At 42.0% G+C, this 19,552-nt stretch overlaps 1 protein-coding gene across 3 annotated transcripts; it reads right to left on the minus strand.

The window, feature by feature from the left end:
* Positions 1 to 1,479: 1,479 nt before the first annotated feature.
* On the minus strand, positions 1,480 to 18,281 carry arhgef18a (rho/rac guanine nucleotide exchange factor (GEF) 18a). 3 transcript variants are annotated; one of them, XM_076098060.1, is made up of 20 exons: positions 17,904 to 18,278; positions 11,739 to 11,871; positions 11,290 to 11,396; positions 10,757 to 10,897; positions 10,145 to 10,395; positions 8,796 to 8,921; positions 8,441 to 8,558; positions 7,858 to 8,109; positions 7,199 to 7,275; positions 6,754 to 6,932; positions 6,493 to 6,548; positions 6,042 to 6,221; positions 5,634 to 5,765; positions 5,267 to 5,355; positions 5,135 to 5,182; positions 4,986 to 5,033; positions 4,282 to 4,755; positions 3,731 to 4,046; positions 3,270 to 3,374; positions 1,480 to 2,517 (listed from the first exon to the last, which is right to left on the minus strand). In XM_076098060.1, exons 2-20 carry the CDS (start codon positions 11,801 to 11,803, stop codon positions 2,369 to 2,371), a joined length of 2,913 nt encoding a protein of 970 aa, XP_075954175.1. In that variant the 5' UTR covers positions 11,804 to 11,871; positions 17,904 to 18,278; the 3' UTR covers positions 1,480 to 2,368. The 3 variants fall into 3 exon arrangements, 2 of the variants coding, with proteins under 2 accessions (XP_075954175.1, XP_075954176.1); XR_012956025.1 differs by having other exon boundaries at positions 2,385 to 2,517; positions 2,864 to 3,374; positions 17,904 to 18,280; XM_076098061.1 differs by lacking the exon at positions 3,270 to 3,374 and having other exon boundaries at positions 17,904 to 18,281.
* Positions 18,282 to 19,552: the final 1,271 nt, after the last annotated feature.

The following is a 19,552-nucleotide window of genomic DNA, read 5'->3' on the forward strand; positions in this document are numbered from 1 at the left end:
TTTGCATGCTATGATTGTCCTTTTTATATAAAACCGGTGTATAATCTGGTGCGACAGTTAAAATGTTGGGATTGCTGTTTTTGTTCTCCCCGGTATTAATCATGTCTTAAGAGTTGGTTTCAGCCTTACTGTGTCCGTGTCGGGAGGTAAAGTAGAAGAAGTCAAGTGTAACAGCTGCTTTAAAAGTACTGAACTCTAAATGATGCGGTGTTGTAGTTTAACGTACACGCTGAGGAGCGAGTGACGGGTCGTGTTACCGATGTCCCTAGATTAGTTTGTACGAAGCATTTGCACAATATTTTTTAATTCACGGATACAAAAGTTGTTGGTTCATGTCTGTATATGTTTATGTACACACAACGGGTTTAACTTTAAAGAAATGGAAACCACGGTATCCTTATATCATATATTCACTCTGCTTTTCTTATGAAAGTCCACTTCTGACCCGAGGGTTTCATCTTCGTCACCAGAGGCCAGCAAGCACTTTGCTCTGTGAGCCAGATGTAGTTCTGATTCTCACTCATTTATGATGCCTATTAATCAAGTTCAACATCCCCGTGTGGAAGTCGATGTCAAATGTTGAAATAAATAAAGAATTTGTTCAGAGGTGACATGAGAGCAGCTTAGTTGTCTGGACTGATTCAACAGCAGTGTTTTCCAGGACATGAGATTATTCATTCACCGGTATAGTTTGTTGTCACCAAGTGGTTTTTGAAGCCTCTGTTGAGGAATACATATAATAAAGGAACATTGTATTTGATATTGTGCTGGGTTTTTGTCACACAACATTACATCAGATTAAGTCTCTAGTTTACAGGTTGTGATTGGCTCTCAACAGCTTCGGTCAGGATGCCGTCCGTGTTAGTTTTCGGATATCTTGACACCGAACACAAATCATTGCAGTGGTTTCTGAGTCTGAATGTGTCTTTTCATCGAGACCATCCAGCTGTGAAAAAGGTCCACTGCTGTTAGGACTGCAGGAATGAACAGCAGTCTGACAAAGAGCGTCCTTGTTGCCTCAGCTCAGTCCCTCAGAGTGGAAGAGTTCTTCATATACTGGATCACTATCTGACCCACTACCATGCTTCTTTTTAAATGTAGGCCTTCATGTAGTCCTGGTTTAAATCACACACTATTACTATTTCCTGCTTTCATTTTACATCCTCAGGTTTCACCTGAGCGGTATACGAGACAAATCACACATGCTAAGAACATTTCCAAGGGATTAACGCATTCATTCAACAAGAGAAATGAAGTGATTTTATCCTTTAAAAGTTCTGGATCTGATCAGCCAAAGTGATGAACGTGAGGGTGCGTTAAATTGAGATACTTTGCTGGATAAAGGAAACGACCGGAGCAAGTAAAAGGTACCTGAATGCACCTCGACGTCACTCAAAGTTTTGAGTCACCTGCAGTTCAGTATCTTTAAAACAGTTTTAGGTTTTCTTGGAGTCAATCCACAAAAAAAACTCAAAGCTGTCAAGTCAACCATCTTTTTATTCCTGACCCATTAGTTGGGACTGGGATTAAACTTTAAACGGAACCAAAAAGAGACAGCGGTCAATCATCAACATAATGTTGAATCATGCCAGAACATTTTTTTTTTAAACAGGTAATGTCACTCACAAATAATTCTCTTTCATTCTCATAAATGCTTCTGCCGGTTATCTGGTTGTAAACTGAAACAAACCTTCTGTCAACGTCTCCAGTGAGGAAGCGCACGCAACAGCTGACTACCAGTATTACAGTATTTACAAACAATAACGCGTAGTTTCCTCCACACACCCCATCGATCCATGATTTGAATACAAGTTGTACCGCGGAGCAGGACCACTGCACACATTCCATGATCGCCCGATTCATTCTGAAATAAAACGTTGGTGCTTGGCACCTTCCATTTAAAACAGACTTCGTCTTTATCGTTCATTCAATTAAAATGAATGCATTTGAGTTAAGACGCAAGTGCTAATGCTGAACCTACTTCCATTTAAAATAAAAATGATTTAAAAAAAAAAAATAACTTTGGCAAAAATGTTGGCAACAAAAGGTCTTGTACCATCTTCTCTTAAAATATTATCTTCTCCAAAGTCTATTTCGGTCGAGCTTTTTACATATTTTTGAACCTCCAAGACAATTTTACATATGTTTATAAACCATGTCCATCAGTATTTCTTTACTTTTTTTCCCCTGTCCAGCTAATCTGAACACAAACAGCTGGTTTATAGTAATAAAATATCATGATAGTAACTGTCCTCTTCACGCTGGACACACATGGACGTCATGAAGTCATGTCCAATGTCTTTCAACAGCCCCATCCGTCTCTCCAAGAGTAAAAGTCCTCATCCGAACTCCAGTCTGTAGTTTATGATTAAAGGAATGTTACCCTCTGTTTGTCCGCATCGAGAATATCATCAGGAAAAGGAGGCGGCGGCGGCGGAGCGTCGTCGCTCCTCTTGTTGGTGCTGAAGGACTGAGATGTTTTCACACTGTGGACGAATCCTGGTGGGGTGAAGGCACCTGAAAGGGACAATACATTTAAAAACAAATCTCCCCGACCAACCCTGTACTGCATAGATGATCTTCTCATCCAAGTGGGAATTATGGAACTCAAGCATATATATACCAAAATGCCAGAGGATTACTTTAAAGCGTTTAAGTGCAAGAGTGTATTCGTAGATACCCATATATCTTAGATAATAACAGATGTGTTTCGCTCAACACTCTGTTCACTCTACAATCAGATAGATATTTACAAAGACACTGAACCTCTTTCTATTTTGCCAATATTAACTACAAGTGGAAATCCAGTCAAAGAGTACAGATGCACTTGCACCATCTTCCCGCTGTGGAAAACAAAAGGAACCTGAACTCTATCTGTTTCTCCCTCATGTTTGGCAGGTTGCTGACTCTCCACAAGAGGGAGCTGCTCAGTCACTAACCGGTTCTACACATGCCGCTCTGCACCACATGCAGGAAAGGAGGTAGACACGTTGATGTCGCCACCTACATGTAAAGAAAGTAGTAGCTGCTGCAATCTTAATCTTTGTGCAGCTGCCGTTTTTTTTTTTAGGTTTTACATTTCACACCTGTTTTTACCTCTCAGCTACAATACCATAATTATTCAATAATTAGTCGCCTCTTCCGAGTCAACACCACAGGGGTCAGTGAGTGTTCGATTCTTTTGAATAGACCATCAATTCAAATCAATGGTGGGTATCACATGGGTGATGTCTTTATGTGTGAGGGAGAAGACATTCTTGTGTCTGCACCTGATTGGTAGATTCTCAGAGGCCTGCTGTTACTTTTGGCTCTCAGACTGCCTCCTTCTTTCCCGGTCACTCGGATGGGCAGCATCTGGTTTACGTCTATAGAGGCTGGATGTAGAGAGGCAGGGCTGGGGTCAGGGTTGCAGGTCGTCACACTAACTAAACCTTGAAAGGCATTTCATTCTGAAGGCTGATTGAGCTTCTCATTTGCTTGCTGTGGCGCTAACAACTGGCCCTAACACTTCAGCTGCAGATAAATGTTTCAAACCAATAAATATCTAAATGAAGCAGTTTTGGTCACTGTCCAGCCTTCTCTGTCTGTCCACAATAAACATCACCTGATTTCTTTCTGAAGTCTCTTGCATGCTCTAAAACACCAGTTTTATATACACAACGATTTAAAACTCAAATGAACCCTTGTACTGAAACACAAGGAGATAAAGTTAGCGGGCCCGTGTCCTGACCTGCACTGTGCGTTCTCTGGTGGGACCCCTTCTTCTTCTTCAAGACTTTCTCCTTTCCCTTGGACACAGCAGCCAGCTTGGTGGGGATCTGCTGCTGCACGGACACAGGTTTGTGCACCTGTTTGGTGGTGCTGATCAGGTGGACTGGCAGCTCGGGCTTGGCGTGCATGATGCTCTCCCTGCGCGGTGGAACCTTTGGAGGAATTTCCAAGGAGGTGGAGTTTGTGGGAAACAACAAGTGGGTCTTTGGAGTTAAGGTCCCATCTCCGTTCACTATGCTTCCTCTGAACGACTGCTGACTGGAGAGACTCCAGAACTAGAGAGAGAGAGAGAGAGAGAGAGAGAGAGAGAGAGAGAGAGAGAGAGAGAGAGAGAGAGAGAGGGGAGATGTATATTTATTTCTGATTATGTTATTTCATAAGATTTAAACCATCAGTGTTATATAAACTTTGCTGACTTAATGTTTCTTGGCTAGATTATACTTTGTAATGGACAAATGAATACACCAATGTGTTGATAAACGTCAATCAGATGCTGATCCTGTTCCTCACGTGTGCAGGATCATCATAGTTCCCTGGGTAGAACTTCTTCACTTTCTCCTGCAGCTGCTCCAGACGCTCCCTCTCCTGATTTAGTCGCTCCTTGTCCCGGTCTACTGATCTGGTGGACTCCCTCAGCCTCTCCAGGTCCTGCTGATAGCTTTCCTTCAGCCCCTCCAGCTCAGCCCTCTCTCCGTTGAGCTTCTCCTCCCACCCTCGGCAGTCCTCCTCCCTCTGTTGCAGCTGAGCCTCGAGGGTCTCAATCTGCACCCTCTGCTGCTCCTTCTCCTTCTCCCAGCGCTGCTGCTCCTCCCGATGCTGGACCTGCAGCTTGCGCAAGTTGGAGAGCTCCTCCTTCTGCTTCTCCGAGTTGCGCTGCTTCTCCTGCTCCAGCAGCACGCTATTGTAGTGACGAGCGGGCTGCTTGCTCTTTGTCTGAAAAGCGTGCTGCAGCTCGATCTGGCTGTCCTGCTGGGCGATTATTGCCTGCGCGTTGAAGAATGTGATATAAACATGAATGTGAAACATTTTGTGTTTTCCTACGTTAGATTTCATATATTATTGAGGTAGAAACCATGAGGCATTCTTTTCATAAAGCACAATTAGTTTCACAATAAGTATGAAATTAACACTATTTCTCTAAAAAACAACAACTAGAAACCTGATGCCTGCTGAATATAATATATACTGTATGAAGAGCATTCACAGTGTCTTACTTCTAAGCTGTACAGCCTCTGTGCGAGCAGTATCACCCGGTCACACACCTACAGAGAAAAACAACAATGCGCACCAAAAGACTTGCAGTGACAAGTAAACATTTCTGTATTAATGAAAAGAGATTTAAAAACAGTAGTGGAAGGGTTACCTCTGCCTCAGGAAAATGACAGTTTGGCATCTGTGTGTCGTCATCAGCCTTGAAGCAAAATAGCACAAGCAGTGTAAATACCTGGTGTTTTTATCACCGGGTGGAAGTAATGTTTACGTCCGTCTCACTCACACACTGTTGCAGGCTCTCAGAGCTGTAACTCTCCTGGAGCGGACGGTCACCAGTGGCGTGACTGCCCTCGCTGCCAGCTGCATCTCCATCTGACAAAATTAAAATCGTAAACATTTAAAGTCAATGACTTTCACATCTACAATATGAGCAGAGTGAGCCAGATTCTGCTGTATGATTGGGCTTGTTGTGAGTTCCGAAGTAGTACTCATGTCAGAATGTCTTGTTATAGATCACATAAGTTAAATAAAACACACACATCGTTAAAGATATGAGCCGGGTTTTACTAAAACTCACAAAGCTGTCTTCTTTTTTAACACGCCAACTAGAAATGTAATGTCATGACGGTGTTAGTTTTATGTCAGCTTACTTTCAGCAGTGTTACCATCAGCCGCTCCAGAGGTCTCGGCCTTCCAGAGCAGCTCCTCCTGCGTCTCACTCTCCTCCAATAGAAGGTTTGGGTCTTTTATCCTTGTGAAGAGCAGGTTCTGCAGGTTTTCCACTGCAGACAAAGGAGAAAAACAAAAACAACTCCTTTAAGGTCTCCTCCTCCAAAGACATCAGTGCTGAGTCACGACTTGGCGGTATGGGAAAACATAACAAGAGTATATTTCACCTTTGCGTCCGTGCATAGCTCCAGAATTCAAATACGGACTCTGTTATGGCATTTTCACAGCTAGCCGAGCCCAGAATAAATACTGAACACTCATTATTACAACCATGATGAACAAGGCTTCACAAAAGTGAGTGTAACTTAAGTTAAAAACGGAGCTCTGACCCTCATTGATGGCTCCTCTCAGCAGTGTCGTCCCCTGCTGGAGGTCAGTGGCGTCTCCTCGGAGCAGCAGTCCTTTGTGGGGGGTTTCCTGCTCCGTTATCGTCTCGTAGAGAGCAGCAAAGATCTGCTGCTTCTCTGTCAGACACTGGATTATCAGCTCATCCCTCGTTTTAAGATTATCTAAAAAGAATAGCAGCATTAAATCAGCAACATGTTTGTCCAATCAATGCAGTAGAAATTATGAGTAAAATAAATTGATCGGTTAGTGCTTTCCCTCGGTTTTCGGTAAAACTCAGGCACACTAGTGAGCCGTTTGCTAAAGCGTGCGAGGATAGAAGCGTTGTGCGCCACCGGGACTTTTCTTTGGTGGGAAAGATAATTGACTGAATGCGTGTCATAGCCGAGAAATCTCTTCCCATAATCACATTTTAAATTGTGTAAGAAAGAGTACCTTGAAATCGTTGCAGTGTAGCAGTCAGTTCAAGGTACAGCTCCTCTTCTGGAAAGCTGAATCACACAGACATTTCACCAGTTATATATTTTTTTTTAAATATCATTTCCCCATATAAGAATGTTCTCTTTATTGTGCTTTTTTTTTTATATCTCATATTGTGGTATATGTAAGGATGGAATTATTTCAGTCACATACGGTCTTTGAGCCATCATCAGATGGCGAATGCAACTAAAATGCAATTAAAAAAATAAAACTCACCTGTTCACAGCTTGTCGTATCAGCGCCGTCCACGTGATGCATTCCTCTCGGGAGCGCGTGTGGATCTCGTACATCTCCGGCGTGCTGGTGCATTCAGAGATCAGGTACATGGCTTTGTCCTCGTGAGCCACCTCTCTGACGATCAGCCTCTGAAGGGAGATCACCGGTGGTTTGCTATCCTGCGTGAGCCACCGTAGTACAGCAGGTGTTATTATTCGTGTTCAAATAATCATCACAAATCGGTCATGGATTGTGACATCATATCGTGTATCTTGATGAAGTGATTTAAAGAAGAGAAGTCTGCGTCTTAGACTTAATATTGCTAATAATATGTAGAAAAAGAGAATGCATACATGATACAGTAGGTAGTGATTCAGCAAAAGACCTTCAGTTGAGTTTTCTATCATTTGCTCCGTCTGTCTCAACAAGAATGACTCGAACTCACCACAGCAGCAAACACCAGCTTCTGATCTTTCTCTTGTAGGAGGAGCAGCATGTCTGACAGCAGCACGGCATGGATCTCTGCAGAGACACAAAACATCGCTCAGCATCAAAACAACACGAGTGCTCGAGGTTATGACTCAAGCTGCCACGGGAAAGGACCGACTCAAGACATCAAGACATGTCTACTTTGCATGTTGTGTGACTTTTAATCTTTTGAGACGACATAAAAATATGCTGCTATACTGGTTCTTTAATCGTTCTGGCTTTCACAAAAGGCAATTTGCTGCAAAGTGAAACCTCGTATTAAAACACACATCCCTATAATACTGCAGTAATCCACTGAGGCGTCAATCCCTTGATGCATCATCCCTCAACTTCATCAAAATCAGACCAGTGAGCACACGTGCACGTACTTTTGCTGACCTCAATAAGGCAACGTGAAAGAGGAGCTTTTGTGTCATGAACAAAAAGGGTGAGACTTTTAAGGAGGAACCTGAATGAGTAGAGAACCAGAAAGACTGCAGACGGTTCCATACAGGTGTATTTGCATGATGCGCTTGTGTTCTTTGTCGAGGTTAATATGCAGAGTTATTATCTCTGTCTTGTTCTGCCACGTTGGCGTATGAAAAGAAGCCACGGACAAACGACGGTGTCACAAACCTTTTTGTCTCCCGGAGGACTTCCAGGTGAAGGGGCCTTCGTGTATCAGTGCCCTGTTCTCCTGGATCACATCCTCCCTGCGGAGCAGCCGGCCGTCCTTCAGCCGGCCCTGAGATTTGGGCTCCAGACGAAGGGCGATCTCTCTCTGACGAGCGGCTTTCTCGTATTCACTGACCTGAGCGTTCACCTGCGAGATGGTGTATTTGATCAGCGCCAAACCCTGCACCAGAGACCTGTACTCGTCTGTGTCAGCTGGAAGGAGCGTGAAACAGATCAATCGACCAGTCTTTTTTTTATATATATATATATATATATATATATATATATATATATATATATATATATATATATATATATATATATATATATATATATATATATATATATATATATATATATATATATATATATATATATATATATATATATATATATATATATATATATATATATATATATATATATATATATATATATATATATATAGTTGATATTATATACATGGGACCAGTCCAGCTAGCAAAACATTGACTATAACAACTATAGCGACTTGTTGAGATCTAGGCAAGGGATGAGCTGGTACCTTCAGTGTTCTGTATGATTCGCTCCACCAGGACGGGATATTTTGTGATGCGTTGAGTCACCAACAGAAAACACTCGGGGATTCCCAACCGTCGCACGAGGGGAAGCAGACGTATTTTCTGTTAGAAAAAAAGAAAGGCTTTGTTTAGGTTGGGGTTTTTGTTAGTTGCATCATTCTTTGCAGAACGCCATCACTGTTGCTCGTGAAAAGTCTCGTAGATGCTTCTGGTGCTCCAGGCATGCAACTAATTCACTTCAATGTATTCTTTTGCCAATTCCAGTGCATTTATACTGTAACAACACAAGAAAAATCACATCCCTATACATACATTGAGCAACGTGTGAAGATTGCTCACCCCAATAAGGATCTGCAGTTTCTTGTTATTCTGCAGCTGCTCTTTGTAGAGGCTGATGGCTTCACTGTGATGACCGCAGAATTCACTGTAACACCCCATCATTCTTTCTCCCAGTACACCTGAAAACTAACACAAAAGGGAGAAAAGAAAACATTGAATATATATATATTTCTAGACAGGATTGAGTAGTAACAAATGTTTCATTGAGGTTACTGCCAACATATGACTGAAAATGTCAAAATATCAAGATTCACTCTATTTTGGGAGAGGGAATAATGGAGGAAAGAGAGAAGCTGAGCACAAAGACTCCAGACCTGATGTGAACCAAAGACATCGTGGCTATGTGACGAACACTAAATGCAACATAGAAAGCCATGATAATGTAAAAAGGAACCCAAAATATGAAAATATTGCCAATGCAGTGTATTTGGGAATATCACAATTCTTTGTCTTAAGAACATCTGGATAATGTTGAGCAATCTGTGTAGTCAATTTATGATCTTTTTGATCCTTTCTGGAACTCCGAAGGATTGTTTCGAACTGTCTTCAGTTGTTTTAGAGAAGATTTAAATGGAGAAGCAACCTAAAACCGCTGTCTTATGTTGAGATACAAACCTACAGACATCTTGACCTGAAGGCGAGTAAATTATGACAATTTTAAGAAGGTTTGCAAATCATACCATCTCACAGGAAAGTTCCCTCTAAAACCAGCTAACCCGTTTTAATTAGAGAGACTCTCTTTGATGCAACACATCCATTTAAGACGGTGATTCTCAAAGTGGGGTCCATGATACTCGGTCAAATAATTATAAAATTGTACTATATCATAAAAAAGTGCATACCTACAGATGGGGACCATTTGAGCCGATAAAATGAGCGTTTTGTGTCAGCTTTGATTTGATTGTGACACACAGCAATACGTTTATTATTTTTAAGTTGAAGTCAGCATTAGACTGCTATGTTTAAATATCTGATGCCAGTCACTTTCCAAAAGATCAATGAATTGAAACACAAAATCTCTGTTTAAAGATGTATAAGGGGTATTAACAATGCTTTGGGACTAATTTAACTGAACATGATTAAAATGTGTTTTTATCATTATGAAAGAGGTCTGAAGTGTTTCAGTTGGAAAGTTTTAGAGCATAAATAGCTCCAATGGCATCTAAAAGTACAAATGGTAGCAAGCATCTGATTAATCAGCGTAGTCACGATTAGGAGGGGGTCCTAGGAGACTTCCTCCCCCTGTAAAGAGTTTGAGAACGCCTGATTTAAGGAGATCAATTTGAGAGATTGACTGCGATGACTTACACAAAAGCCTGCTGTGGTTTAAAAAAAAGACTCTATCCTACCTGAGCGATGAGAATATCTCCCAGCTGTGTGATCTGGTAGTTGTGTGGGCTTCCTTCCTCCTGACTTTGGTATTTGCGCACTTTGAGGCAGTCAAGGAAGTGCTGGTGGAGGACGAGCAGGTCTTCCACCCCAGGGAAGAGCCTCTCCAGCATGGCCTCCTCTATCAGCAGAGACTGCCTCAACTCGTGCACGTAGACATGGAGAAGGAATTTTAAGGTGCGCACGTGGTGCTTCTCCGTCTGGATCAACTCTAGGAAATTGATGAAGAGGGACGTCTTGATTAATACGTCTCAGGGTCGAGTGCCTGAAATGTACAGTAAAATGTGTGTGGGCTGCAATGACAACGATTGTATGCGCCTTGCTCAACAACGAAAGCGAACAAAGTCCTGGACGTAAGTCACCAGGTTCAAGCTAGCATAGCATCAACATAATTATTGGCACGGTCACCTCGGATTATTAAATAGTGCAATTACTTTGTAGCAATCAGTGATCAAAGATTCCTCAACTGGAGATTGACATGAGAAAGTTCTGACACTTTGTGAGATCGTATATTTGATTTCTGAATATATTTTTGGGTTTCTCTATTCACAGACTTCGCTGGTTGAGCCTACCATGGATGACTTCCTGTCTCTTAACGGCCTCTTTGCTCAGGGCCCTCAGGTAGCTCTGGTCCACAGACACGCCCCACGACTCCGCCTCCAGGTTCTGGTGGTCGGACTCCAGCTCCCCTCGCAGCACAGCATAATGGGAATCTGGATGACACATAGAAATTCACACCGGGACTTGGATCACCCTAACAAGGCTTGTGCTTTGTGCTCATGTGGTTATGTATCTCAGTGATTCATTACTGGTCATGTACAAAAAGGTCTTATTGTTGTGGCAGAAAAGAGGAAGGTTCAATTCAACGAAAAAAAAGCAGTTGTAGCCGCTTGTAACTGTGGATTTTATGGCCATGTTTTATGAAAAATGCCACTGTCATTACACATTACACACTGATCTTTCTTTCTGTCCATTGTTGACAAACATGTGATGAAATAATCAGCACTGAATGAATAGGTATTTTTGTGTAACGTCCAAGTCTGTGCCAAAAAAGGTACAGGGAGCTTTCAGCAGCTTCTCATCCTGCTGACAGAGACGCACTGACCTTCTAGGTTGATGGGCTCAGCCAACGAGGAAGCCAGCGACACGGAGTCCTCGGGGACGAGCTTCGACCGGAGGCCTTCCACCTCATCCATCTGCACGCGACTGGATCTAGTTAGTGACGAGATAAAGCTCCACAGGTAAAAATGATGTCAGCGCACAAAGCTGCGCACGCACGCACACACAGTTCATTCGATTACAATTCAGACTTGGAATGTTGGCTCATCACCTGACTCGGAATCAGGTTTCGTAGCGCTTATCTCGATCAAGTTGATAAGGAACCCGGAAAAACATGCGACTGTTTGTTTTGTAGCCGAGAGTCAGCAGCCAGAATACAATCTGCATCATGTAGGAGCTAAATTAAGGACACCGTCTGTTGTATTGTGAATGTGGCCCGAAGACACAAAAAGGCACATGATGGAAATGAGTTCTTAAAGTTCAATGTTCACCAACCTGGGACTTGTGATGTTGAAAGAGGAACCAGGCTGAACTCTGTGTTTTTTAGGGGTGATGGTCATGCCTGGACTGAGGATAAAGGCAGGGAGGCCATGGGAGGCTGGGGGAGGGGGAAACGCTCTCCCCAGAGCTGTGAGTGAGTGAGAGAGAAACAAAAAGAGAATCAGAAAGAGAGAGAAACGTAGACTGTGAGAATACTGTGTGAGAGACTAAAAGTAGGAAGTTTGGAAAAGAAGAGAAGACAAGGACAAAGGAATTACATTTACAAGGACTTAACTGACACAGGTACACACCTACTTGTAACAGTTAATTCAAACTCCCTTTCCTTTGTCTTTTCACTCTTGACATTTTTAGACCAATACCTGTGTAGACACCTTGACGGGACATGTGCAGCAAAGTTGCCAGTTGTCTAAATACATACAGTAACATTTACACTCGTAAAAGAGGGCTCTTGTTCCTCAATGTCTTTTTCCAAATGTGTCCGGTTCACATCATAAAAACGAAATAATAAAAACACACAACAATAACCATACTTTTATTATTGGTTTTCTGAAAGCACGTGATTGACTCATAAGCCCTCACACAGACCGCTTACATTAAAAATAGAAAAAGGGACTGTAAATAGAGAGAGCATATCGTGGCAAACAAAGACTAATCTAGCAGCGTGGAGAGGGAACTGGTTTGGCAAACTGTAACAGCTCAAGTCAGACCAGCTGTCAGGCAGAGACACAACAAAAAGAAATAGTGCTACAAACGACAGGATTTATTACAGTGACGCAGGTACAGTTGCCGTTTGCACATACATGGATCAACACTTGCTATTCTACTTCAAACAGACATGAATGGCAAACGAGCTCTTATCTACTCCGCATTTTCCTCGACTCTGTGATACACGTCTCTGCAGAACGGGGTGTGGAACCTCTAACAGGTGCCATAATAATAGTGACTGTTACATCCTTTCAAATCCAGCTTTGAAATTAAAGTGTGTCTCTTTTCTGTTCTTGAATGACAATCACCTCTATGTCTGTGACCAGGAATGACTCACTTTGTTCATATCTATACACTTCTGTTTATTATTTTCAGTGCTCCACAGTTTCCTTGCGACACTGGAAAACAATAAAGGAGGAAGAAACTCCTGCGGGTAAAAATGAGAGAGGGAAATGCAGAAACAATAAAGAAATGTCTGATTGAATTTGGCTCCGACTATGACAGAAAGCAGAGTGTTTCCTGGTTTTAGTGCGGTGGCCTCCAGCTGATTGAAAGGCAGCAGCAGCAAAGCTTGTGGCCAACCAGACAGAAGGAAGAAGATTCTGTAACGTGGCCGGTAATTTGGGTGGTTCGTTGCTAAAACACGTCCAAAAAAAACCTGCGCTCTAACTGTATCGAAGCAGCAGTTGTTCAGAGTCAGACACACCTCAAACACACACACGACTGCTTGACTTAAGGAGTTGTGACACAAACGGCCACAGGAGCTCTCCTGTCAAACACATCCTGCAGATCAATATCAGAGTTTGGAGCACATTGCTCAGAGAGGCTCATAGCAGCTCATATTCATGAGGGCTTTATATGCTGCGTCATTTCAAAAAACTAAAACATACCATTTTATTATTTTATTTGTTTGATATGGGCTATGATATAATGTAGATGACACTGTCACGCCAGTGGACGCATTTTTTATTTTAGTAGATTAATTGTCTAAGATATCCATCTTTTTTTTGTTGAACCCAAAAGATAAAATTATGGAGAAGGATGAGTCGAGATGTGCAAATTTATATTAAAATATTCAACCGAAATTCCACGATGCGTTAACACGCATCAACTAGAGAATTACAATTGTGATATTTGATTAACTGCTTAAGTCATTTATCGAGCAACACGACAGTCATGAGTCATGCGAGCAGTTTAGGCCCAGTAGTACTTTGAGCTAAAGCTAACGTCAGCATGCTACAATTAGCACTAAACACACAAAGTACAGCTGATGCTAACGGGGAGTAGCACTAGTTTTGAAGGTATTTGGACATAAAACATCTGACCAGATGGTGAAAAGTCAAGGGATCCCCACGGATGACAGAACAACCGTTGCATCTAATAAGTTGAAATATATCCGTTTGCCAGAGACGAGGCCATGAAGTTTAGCATATGCCAGAGTCACAAGTGTGAGGATGTGTTACTGTCACAGATTAAATGAATATATAATATATTTAATTGTTGTTTGCCGCCCTAGTCTCGCCTCAGAACTCGACCCGCTCTACCTGCTGATCAACCGTTTCTCGTTGTGTCCTGAAAACAAAGTCATGGAGGAGAACCACCAGATACTTATATTACATTACTTCCTTTAAAAGACTTGTTTAAAAAAAGACCCATGGTGTGTTATTAGCCATATTGTGGTTGGTATAAATATTCAGCCCCTTGTTTGTGAGTGACAACCACACCTAAAGTGATTCACCCACACTGGGCGGAAAGGGAACAGAGCAGCATGAAATACAGGTCGTTCCCTGCTGGAGACAAAACAAGACCAGCAAGTCTGCCCAGTATCCTGCGGAGGAAACAAAAAAATAAAAAATATATATATATATATATACTGCTAAATGCTGCGTTTGTGGAAAGTAGTTTCACTTAGAAAGACATGGGCCCGAATCCCTTCAACGCCACAACAACAAGACGAGGAAAACTGATGCTGGTGTTTTGCCTTGACAAGTAAAGTGAAACCAGGCAATCGACGATTAACAGCCGTGAAACTAAAGCCATTAGCCCGAGGGGGTCATAAAAGCTGACTGATACACAGAAACCAGTGATCCGTGTTGCTCTTGTTGAAGGCTGAATTTGCAAAAAAAAAAAAAAAAAAAAAAGGAAACAGAGACATAGTGAAATCTTCCCTCAAAGCAAAAGGGTCTTGCTTTTACTCCATGTTGCCTTCACATCAACAAGTCCCGACACACAGTTGAATGATTAACTTCTGGATACTGTCGGTGTGTTTTTATCTTTAGTGTCGGGTGCTGTAAACGCATGCCGATGTGTTTCTGTCAGTACGAACAGGTGAATCCGTCCCTATGCGTGTATGCAGGTAGTACAGCACTTCTTTACTGTAAACATATCAATCTGACAAGAAAATGCAGCCTCTTTAATGACTGGTCAGCATCAATGTCTTTAACCTCATGTAAGACTCTGGTCTACATCAAATTTGAGCTCTTCGACTATGATTGCTGTCAATTTGTGATGAGCATTTTCAAACGAACGCGATATAATGTTTGTTGGATTTTTCTTCCTGTTTCGGGCAGCCATTGGTTAAGTTAATTTCCGAACAGTATGAACATCATTGTAAACTCTTTAAACTTGACTCACACTGAATATCTAGTCCAGCCTGCACTGCACTGGAAAGCCTCCTAACAATAGTGTAATTGTGCCAGAAGGACTTGATGTTCACTGTGATGAATTACAGGACAATACCATGTTTGCTGTCATATTGTACAGAAAATAACGGAAACCAACGGCTGCAAGGAACAGTTTAAATACAAGTTTCTAAAATACAGCATGGTTTGCAGAATAGTTCCCAAACTATAGTTCATTCCTTTAATTTTGGGGAATTTGCCGAGCTGTTAATTAAAATTAAAATAAAGTAGGTTTGACGACATTGCCATAAAGGTTTTTGTGTTATCCAATAGAAGGGGACTGTAGGGAATGCCAAGGTGCTAACGTGAGGTGAGAGTCACAGACCTGGAGTCATAACATTAACGTTAAGTGAGAGTCACTGACCTGGAGTCATAACATTAACGTTAAGTGAGAGTCACTGACCTGGAGTCATAACATTAACGTTAGGTGAGAGTCACTGACCTGGAGTCATAACATTAACGTGAGGTGAGAGTCACTGACCTGGAGTCATAACATTAACGTGAGGTGAGAGTCACTGACCTGGAGTCATAACATTAACGTTAGGTGAGAGTCACTGACCTGGAGTCATAACATTAACGTGAGGTGAGAGTCACTGACCTGGAGTCATAACATTAACGTGAGGTGAGAGTCACTGACCTGGAGTCATAACATAAACGTGAGGTGAGAGTCACTGACCTGGAGTCATAACATTAACGTGAGGTGAGAGTCACTGACCTGGAGTCATAACATTAACGTGAGGTGAGAGTCACTGACCTGGAGTCATAACATTAACGTTAGGTGAGAGTCACTGACCTGGAGTCATAACATTAACGTGAGGTGAGAGTCACTGACCTGGAGTCATAACATTAACGTGAGGTGAGAGTCACTGACCTGGAGTCATAACATTAACGTGAGGTGAGAGTCACTGACCTTCAGTCATAACATTAACGTGAGGTGAGAGTCACTGACCTGGAGTCATAACATTAACGTGAGGTGAGAGTCACTGACCTGGAGTCATAACATTAACGTTAGGTGAGAGTCACTGACCTGGAGTCATAACATTAACGTGAGGTGAGAGTCACTGACCTGGAGTCATAACATTAACGTGAGGTGAGAGTCACTGACCTGGAGTCATAACATTAACGTGAGGTGAGAGTCACTGACCTGGAGTCAGAACATTAACGTGAGGTGTGAGTCACTGACCTGGAGTCATAACATTAACGTGAGGTGAGAGTCACTGACCTGGAGTCAGAACATTAACGTGAGGTGAGAGTCACTGACCTGGAGTCATAACATAAACGTGAGGTGAGAGTCACTGACCTGGAGTCATAACATTAACGTGAGGTGAGAGTCACTGACCTGGAGTCATAACATTAACGTGAGGTGAGAGTCACTGACCTGGAGTCATAACATTAACGTGAGGTGAGAGTCACTGACCTGGAGTCATAACATTAACGTGAGGTGAGAGTCACTGACCTGGAGTCATAACATTAACGTGAGGTGAGAGTCACTGACCTGGAGTCATAACATTAACGTGAGGTGAGAGTCACTGACCTGGAGTCATAACATTAACGTGAGGTGAGAGTCACTGACCTTCAGTCATAACATTAACGTGAGGTGAGAGTCACTGACCTGGAGTCATAACATTAACGTGAGGTGAGAGTCACTGACCTGGAGTCATAACATTAACGTGAGGTGAGAGTCACTGACCTTCAGTCATAACATTAACGTGAGGTGAGAGTCACTGACCTGGAGTCATAACATTAACGTGAGGTGAGAGTCACTGACCTGGAGTCATAACATTAACGTGAGGTGAGAGTCACTGACCTGGAGTCATAACATTAACGTGAGGTGAGAGTCACTGACCTGGAGTCATAACATTAACGTTAAGTGAGAGTCACTGACCTGGAGTCATAACATTAACGTGAGGTGAGAGTCACTGACCTTCAGTCATAACATTAACGTGAGGTGAGAGTCACTGACCTTCAGTCATAACATTAACGTGAGGTGAGAGTCACTGACCTGGAGTCATAACATTAACGTGAGGTGAGAGTCACTGACCTGGAGTCATAACATTAACGTGAGGTGAGAGTCACTGACCTTCAGTCATAACATTAACGTGAGGTGAGAGTCACTGACCTGGAGTCATAACATTAACGTGAGGTGAGAGTCACTGACCTGGAGTCAGAACATTAACGTGAGGTGAGAGTCACTGACCTGGAGTCAGAACATTAACGTGAGGTGAGAGTCACTGACCTGGAGTCATAACATTAACATTAGGTGATCGGAAATCGGTAATCGGAGCGGATAAAACAAACAGGTGTCAACGGCCGAGACATGATGGCTGCAGGTGACTAACGTTACCTACATGTATCCCAGCGTCTGTTATGGTTGGCTAATGGAGATGGAACGTAACGTTTTAGAGCTACTTACGCTAATACTGACAACGACAGCAACGTCAATTTACGGGACGTTGCTTTTATTTATTGCCTCAACCGTTCAAACTCAAAATTAACACGTAAAAGAAGAAATTCGTGTCAATTATCCCGATCAGACAGTTTGTTTTTTTAAGTAGGTAACCGCTTTAGAAACAACTCGTTTTCGCGATCATTAAGATAGTTGACGTTAGTTAACGTTAACAAACTAACGTCAACATTACGTACGCTAACATCACTATCTTCTAACGTGAGAGTTAGCTACCCAACGGCGGTTCATCAACTTGTTTTTCACGTCCGCCCTGTTGATTCAACTACCAACAAGAACCATTAAACAACCCAACAAGTTTCCTCTTACCCGGTGTGGAAATTGAGCAGCAGCAGCAGTGCGCAAAGAGACAACTTCCAGTGTATTTCCAGGGCCAAGGCGAGATAGGAACCGAGGGACTAAATATCTTTCAACAAGTTCCACTAACAGGGAGAGGCGGCGAGGATGCCTCGGGAGGAGCAAGTGCAGTGATAGGCAATAATGGAGGGTGTTTAAAAAGTCCTCCCAGCCTCCTCTGGATGAACCCTCCTTCCTTCTCTAAGCATTGTGGGAAATCGTCCAGTTCACTGCAACACATTTTGCAGATTCAGCCTACAGCAAGTCTCTCAGTCTGTCTTTAAACTAGTGCAGACAGGTGACATGTTTCTACTAATATGAACCTGCATGCTCTGCTGTAAGGCTGCAATTATTTGGCATTGATATAAATTAGATTTATTGTATCCCTGTAGGCAGAGATGGGCAGTATTTCTATTACTTGTATTTTAAATACGTATTTCAATTACTTTTGAGTATTTTGTAATTTGTATTTGATAGGGCCGATAAAAATGTCAGTGTGAACCTGTATGAGACACTTAACACTGTAATATAGAACTATGTGGCCTACCATGCCACTGGCCAATGTAAGAGAGAAATGAGTAGGCTACCATGCCACTGGCCAAGGTACAGTAAAAGAGAAGTAAGTACTCACTTGTTAAGTTACCTGTTCACTTTTGTATTGATTTACTATTTACCTTTTATTTGTATTCATTTTTCTGTGCAGAACTTGATGTAGAGTAATTTATTTAGGCTCTTTACCTGTGTACAACTGATTTTAATTCTATATTTTGCTTTTATAACATAGGCCTAACGTGTGATGCTATTCATATGTGATGAATATTTTCTTGTTGATACAAAGCCAAAGTTTATGGGCTGTTAAGTCCCATTAATAAAAATATATATACATAATCAATCAAGTTGTCTTCTAATAGCTTTGCTTAGTTACAGACATGTCTGACTGTTCTTCCTTTTTGTGGGCTTCACCAGAGCTTTGTGTACAGTATATAGCCCAAACCTGAATGCTCTGCTATACCAAATTGTGAGAAAACGGAAAATCCAGAAAAAAGTATTTCCTGTATTTTGTTACATTTTCTGGCACCAGTATTTTGTATTTTATTTTAATACATTTATTTGAGGGGTATTTTGTATTATGTATCAAAATACATTTTGATGTATTTTTGCCCATCTCTGCCTGTAGGAAACAGTGACACCGCGTCCAGCAGGGTGGAAACCGGTTGGTGTGAAAACTGAGATGCTTTTTTATTTTTGCATAAATAGCTTTTCCTCATGTAGGCAACTACATGGAATGCAGGTAGGAACCTAGATACTATTTAAAAACGACCTCTTTCACTTTGATTCAGCGTGCATGCTGTGATCCAGACATATTGAGGTGGAGTATTAAGAGTGCAACCCTTCTCATATACAGTCCATGAGTGCCACAGGTGATGGGAAACAGGTATCAGTATTGACAGCAGAGGCCGGGGAAGAGACAGTCACAATGATAAATGGACACTAGGATGAGAATATTCTGTCAACTACTATTTCCAGCATCAATAATGAAGTTTCAATCTTAACTTTTAAGTGCACGTCCATGATTCCATAACAACTGGGTGACTCCACCTGCTGGGGAAGTGTGTGCTGCA

This window comes from Anarhichas minor, unplaced genomic scaffold (assembly GCF_050575085.1).
Source record: "Anarhichas minor isolate MPS153535 unplaced genomic scaffold, ASM5057508v1 ptg000024l, whole genome shotgun sequence".
Taxonomy (NCBI): Eukaryota; Metazoa; Chordata; class Actinopteri; order Perciformes; family Anarhichadidae; genus Anarhichas; species Anarhichas minor.